This window comes from Crotalus tigris, unplaced genomic scaffold (genome assembly GCF_016545835.1).
Source record: "Crotalus tigris isolate CLP2741 ecotype Arizona unplaced genomic scaffold, ASM1654583v1 scf7180000018518.7366548510:968632, whole genome shotgun sequence".
Classification (NCBI taxonomy): domain Eukaryota; kingdom Metazoa; phylum Chordata; class Lepidosauria; order Squamata; family Viperidae; genus Crotalus; species Crotalus tigris.
In genome coordinates, this window is record NW_024097054.1 from 718,594 (window position 1) to 724,670 (window position 6,077).

General features: G+C 40.5%; 1 protein-coding gene across 1 annotated transcript; it reads right to left on the reverse strand.

Annotated features, from left to right (window-relative positions):
* Positions 1–245: 245 nt before the first annotated feature.
* On the reverse strand, positions 246–5,749 carry LOC120312555 (protein NYNRIN-like). Its single transcript, XM_039353410.1, has 2 exons — positions 2,129–5,749; positions 246–305 (listed from the first exon to the last, which is right to left on the reverse strand). Exon 1 carries the CDS (start codon positions 5,747–5,749, stop codon positions 2,369–2,371), a length of 3,381 nt encoding a protein of 1,126 aa, XP_039209344.1. The 3' UTR covers positions 246–305; positions 2,129–2,368.
* Between the last annotated feature and the right edge of the window lie 328 nt (positions 5,750–6,077).

A 6,077-nucleotide genomic window follows, 5' to 3' on the forward strand; every position in this document is an offset into this window, starting at 1 on the left:
TAATAAGCAATTATTCGTTCGGGTGGCCATTCATCATCTTTCCAATTCCCAATTTTTAACCCTTCTCCCACTTTAGCCACAGACCGCCTTACCAGGTTTCCCACATGTTCATAGGCAGGGACACCCAATAATTGTCTTCTTTGTAATGGCAAGAGGAAGAAAGAGGGTTGTATAGCACCCAGAATACAAGACCCAAACCATCCAGCAGGGAGAATATTATATGCAAATGCTCCGCAGATCCAATATAACCCATCAGGAGTGGTCCAGAGGAGGGTATCGTTTTCAGGATCTTTTAGGAAGGCAAGCTCGGGAATTAAAGATAAAGAGTTGTTAGGGACACTTTGATTCGTTTGTGATATCCAAGTATTGTTTTCCCAGGTATTCAAACAGCGCATGAACCCCATAGGTTTAGTTCTCCCACTATGGTTACTCCTCGAGTAACATATATTGCCCACCAGGTTAATGGACATCCTCCAAGTTTCATTATAAGTGTTCTGGTAAGTGAAATTTCCTTTCCATTTCTCAATTTCAGTATAATTAGCTTCTCTAGCATGCCATGGCCATTCATCTCCCATATTGGTTCCCCCACACACGAAGCAATTTTTCAGCATTAACTTCTGAGCAACCTCTTGGGCTAAAGCGATAAACATATTTTTAGCCTTTGGTGGAACAGGGAGACTATTAAATTTTGCAATCTCTTCCTGATATTCCCAATATACTTTTACTGGCTCTGAAGTTAACTTTGTTGAACTCACTTTTACTATAATATACCCATATGGATCTCTTCCTCTTCCACTTATACCAATACCAAAATAATAAAAATTAGTAGAGGGGGTTTCAGATGCCTTGATTTGTAAGCAAATCCGTGTACACTGTTCTGGCTTACAATCTGTTGATACTGAGGCCATAGACAAGTTGAACCCCTGGGGTCCTTTCCTCCATTCCCAAGGGGTCTTAGTGGTATACCAATAAGTGTGACTTGGAGCAAAAGCCACCTGGCCTGTATTCGCAGCGGGCATAGCAACTTGGAATAAATATTTTTCTTCCCTCATATAATCTTTTTCCCACTCAAAGTTACCACACTTCATTCCATGTCTATTATCATGTCCTTGTCCTATCCTTATAGCTTTACAAGTGTCAAAACACACAGACAGCTTGGTATTTCCTCTTGTGGTATTGTGGGCAACGTATCCTCCCTTAGTTTGGGCTATAGCAAATAACCCTTCTGTTCCAGTAACTCCCCCTTTATATCCATATACATAAATGTTAGCAGTAATTGGACCTACTGCTTTTGGTTCATAGCACTGCATCCCTTGGGCTGTATAACACCTAAAATATTGAGTTTGATTACACACACAAGGTTGCACTTTAGTAGCATTACACTCTGGTCTTAGAGTGTGATATAATAAGGTACTAGTAACTCTATTCCCTTGCTTAGTCTTTTTAATACATTCTGTGCACTCTTGGCAGGGTCCGAACTTCGTTGTGGTCTGTTTTGTAGTAACAGTAGTTATCATCTTCCTAACAGGAGGGGATAAGGAATGGACAGGCTGATGAGTCTGAACAAGTTCTTCCCATAATACTTCACACAGCCCTTCCCATTCAGGTTGTAAATACTAACTCCTAGTATTGTTACATAGAAAGTAGAGATAATCAGTGCTTTCCCCTTCTGTGCCACAACCACTGTACCACAAGGCCTTCCCTATCCAATGGCACCTTGGGTCTCCCCTGGTTGCATTTTCACACATCTGGGTAATTCCACTCATCCACTCTCTACTTTGATTTTTACAAGTCCAAGCTGGATCTCTCTGGGTTTGCCTTGGTGTTACTTCCAGAGTCAGATTACATCCATATTGAGTAGTTTTCCAGTATTGGAACTCTCCCTTTTGATGTCCCCCACCTTTTAGACAGATAATAGTACTAGTTGCTCTCTTTTCTCTCCGCAGAAAGTGTCTCCTAATAGCCGAAGCTGTCCATATCCACAAGGGAATAGGAGGAAATTCAAAGGAGTCTGGAGAAGCCACTAAAGAGTGACTAGTCAAATAAGTTTTCCCTTCCCACATGGTACAGGTATATTTACCTATAGTTTCCCTGGTTACTTGTAAATATAGAGTATTTTGACACTTACCCCCTTTATTTTGCGTTACCCAGCTTTTCTCCTGACCTACTTGCTGCCAGTTTGGTTGCAACTTAGATTCACACCACCAAATTTTGGGTTCAAAGATCCAATTCATGGGACAGTGTTCACTCTCTTTGGCATTATAACACCGAATTTGTGTCCAAGTTCCATTAGGTTCAAAGATTCTAGGCGGCTCAATCCATAATTCTCCCCCAATCGCCACTATTGTTATATTCAAAAGGATATAAGTCATTGTCTTTTTAACACCAGTTTCAATGGTTCTTTTTGAAATGCTTTCCATGTCTCCGACTCCTCAAGATTAGCCTTCTTTACTCGGGTATAATGAGTCCAACCCTTTTCTTGTGTCCGAATGGCAGTATCTGTGGTCAATAACACCAAGAACGGTCCATCCCACTTCGGTTTGAGGGAATCATCTTTCCACGTCTTTATCCACACTTGGTCTCCGACTTCTATGGAGTGGACTTTGAAGCTTAGAGGAGGAGTTTGTATCAAATAGCCAGTTTTTCTGAAAGAATCAAAAGTCTGGGACAGTATTTGCAAGTATTGAATCAGTCCCTTATCTTTACTAGGTAGATTCCCCATCTGTATACCAGCATTTCTTAGTGGCATGCCAAATAACATCTCATAAGGTGAAATCCCAACATCCCTCCTAGGTTGTGTTCTTATTCTAAACAGGGCTATAGGCAAAGTTTTCATCCAATTCATTCCTGTTTCCAAATATAATTTCGTTAACATAGTTTTAATCTTTCCATTCATATTTTCCACTTTTCCACTAGAGGGCGGGCGCCATGGGCTGTGCAAATCCCATTTTATTCCCAACACATTAGCTATCCCTTGAGTGATTTTTCCGGTGAAATGTTTTCCCTGATCACTATCAATTCTTTGAACAATCCCATATCTTGGTATAACGTGTTCTAATAACAATCTGCTCACAGTTCTAGTGGTTTTATCAAAACAAGGGTAAGCTTCCACCCACCCCGTTAGGTGATCTACAATTACCAACAAATATTTATACCGTCCCACTTGTGGCATTTCAGTGAAATCTATTTGTATGTTTTGGAAAGGGTAGAGGGCCAAAGGCCTTCCTCCCTTTTGTTTTTCTCTCAATTGGTTTCTATTTACTCTTTGACAAATTATACATTTTTGGGTTACTTGTTGCGCTGCAGTGTAAACCTTCACTCCTGCATACCTTTTTAACACTTCATCAATTAAAGCTTGAGTTCCCCAATGACTCCCCTCATGCAGTCTTTCAAAGATTTGTCTCATGAGGGGATAATTAAGAATTTGTCTTCCATCTGATAACCACCACTTTCCTTCTTCATCCTTGATTCCTCCAATCTGCTTAATTTTGTCTTCTTCCTTTTGATTAAAAGTTGGGATTTCTTTTATTTTAGCTACATGAGGAATCATGAACTTGATTTGTTCAATAATTTCACTCATGCCAGCCTCTTTAGCTTCTTGATCTGCCAATCTATTCCCCTTTTTCTCAATTTCATCCCCTTTTTGATGTGCTCTCAAATGTACTACAGCAATTCTATGTGGCAATACAAGGGCCAATAACACCTCCTCCACTAGTTGTTGGTGTACCAGATCTTTCCCCTGACTTGTTACATACCCTCTTTCTTTCCAAATTTTTCCAAAAGTTTGCACCACTCCAAAGGCATACTTAGAGTCGGTGTAAATTGTTAAATTCAATTTCTCTCCCAATATTAAAGCTCTTTTTAGAGCATATAATTCGGCTGCCTGTGCAGACCAATGATTTGGCAATCTACCCCCCTCCAAAAGGGCCCACGTTCCTTCTTGTATGATGGCATATCCATTTTGTCTTTTTCCCTCTACTACTCGTGAAGAACCATCAATATACCATCTTTCCCCTTCTGTTAGGGGAATATCTTGCAGGTCTGGTCTGATCTTCGTTTCTAAGTCCACTATTTCACTACACCAATGTTCAATTTCATCATTTTCAAATAAGCTAGTTTTATTTAGGAATTGTGCCGGATTCAAGGCTGAATCAGTGGTCAGAACTAGGTCAGCATGATCTAACAGCATCCCTTCATATTTCAACAACCTTGAGTCAGTTAGCCATCTCCCTGCCTTTTGTTTCAGTAGAGTTCTTACTTGATGAGGACTACTAACAATTAGTGCCCCTCCCATTGTGATTTTCTCACTCTTTTTCACCAACAAGGCCACTGCTGCTATTGCTTGAATACAAGTAGGCCATCCCTGGGCCACTGAGTCGAGGTTTTCTGACAAATATGCCACCGGCTTCTTTTGCCCCGCCCAATTTTGCATCAAAATTCCTAGAGCCACTCCTCCTTCTACTGAAACAAAGAGGTGGAAGGGCTTATCTAAATTGGGAAGACTAAGAACAGGAGCACTAACCAACAGGTGTTTTAGTTTTTGGAAGTCTTCATCAAGTTCCTTAGTCCACCCAATTTTGAATGGTTTTGTTTGGATCAATTGTTCATATAACTTCTTTGTCCATTTGGCATAATCTTCTATCCACAATCTACAATATCCAATTAATCCTAAGAATTTCCTTAATTCTTTTTGCGTTTTAGGTCTCGATTGTTCCACAATCCCTTGAATTCTTTCAGCACTGATTCTCCTAGAACCTTGACTGATCAAATGTCCTAAATACTTTACTTCCTGTTCCACAAATTGAAGTTTTCCCTTGCTCACTCTCAGGCCTTGTTGGGCTAGAAAGTTTAGCAAGGCAATTGTTCCCTCCTCAGTGTCTGTTTTCTTTTTGCCTGATATTAATAAATCATCTACATACTGAATCATTTTTACGCCTTTTGGCAATTTGAATTTCTCCAAAGTTTGCTCCAACACCTGTCCAAACAAATTTGGGGATTCTGTAAATCCTTGGGGTAATACAGTCCACTGGTATTGTTGTTTTCTTCCAGTGAAAGGATTCTCCCATTCAAATGCGAATAATGCTCTACTGTCTTTGTCCAAAGGACAAGACCAAAAGGCATCCTTCAAATCTATCACACTAAACCAGTTGTGTTCTACAGGTATTTTACTCAGAATGGTATAAGGGTTTGGAACCACTGGATGTCTGGTCTCTACTATCAGGTTCAAGAGCCTCAAATCCTGTACCATTCTGTAAGTACCATCAGGTTTTCTCACAGGTAGGATGGGGGTATTATAGGGTGACATAGTTCCCTCCAATAACCCATCCTTCACTAACTGGTCTATTACTGGTTGAAGACCTTTTCTTCCCTCTATTGAAATGTTATATTGTTTTTGGCTTACTACCTCACTTTGGGGCTTCAGTTTTATTTTCAGAGGCTCTATTTCCAATCCACCTCTATTGCCTGGTTGTACCCAAACTAAGGGGTCAATTTTCTGTTCCTTCTCTTCTGTTAGAACATATGCTGTTTCGTTTTTATCAAAACTTATTGTAAGCCCCAGTGCAGACATCAAATCTCTTCCCATAATATTAATTCCTGCTTCAGGTACATATAACAACTTCAGGGTCCGAATTTCATTTACCCCATATTTTATTTTTATTGGTTCCAATTGTTTTACATCAAAAGCCTCCCCTTTTACCCCACTTACTTTAATTTTTGTCTGTTTGTCAAATTTTCCTTCCCTTGGCATCACACACACAGAAGTGCGAGATGCTCCAGTATCCACCAAAAAGGTGTATTCCTGGGTTCCCACCTCCAAATTTATCAAGGGCTCCCAGCGGGAACTCCTAATCAGGGGCCCCTGACTTCCCTAGTAGATGTCTTCATCCTCTTCCATCATCCTATTGATTTGCTCTTCTGAGGCCAGAGTTGGGCATTCTCTTTTGAAATGTCCCATCTTCCCGCAGTGAAAGCAAGTTCCTCTCTCTCTTACCATTCTTCCTCTGGTCATTCCGCCCCTGCTTCTCATTCCTGGTCTTCCTCTAAACTCGACACTTCCTCTTCCTCTCCCTCGTGGC

Coding starts and splice junctions, on each gene's coding strand:
- LOC120312555 (XM_039353410.1), bottom strand. CDS start 5,749: ATGCCAAGGGAAGGAAAATTTGACAAACAGACAAAAATTAAAGTAAGT.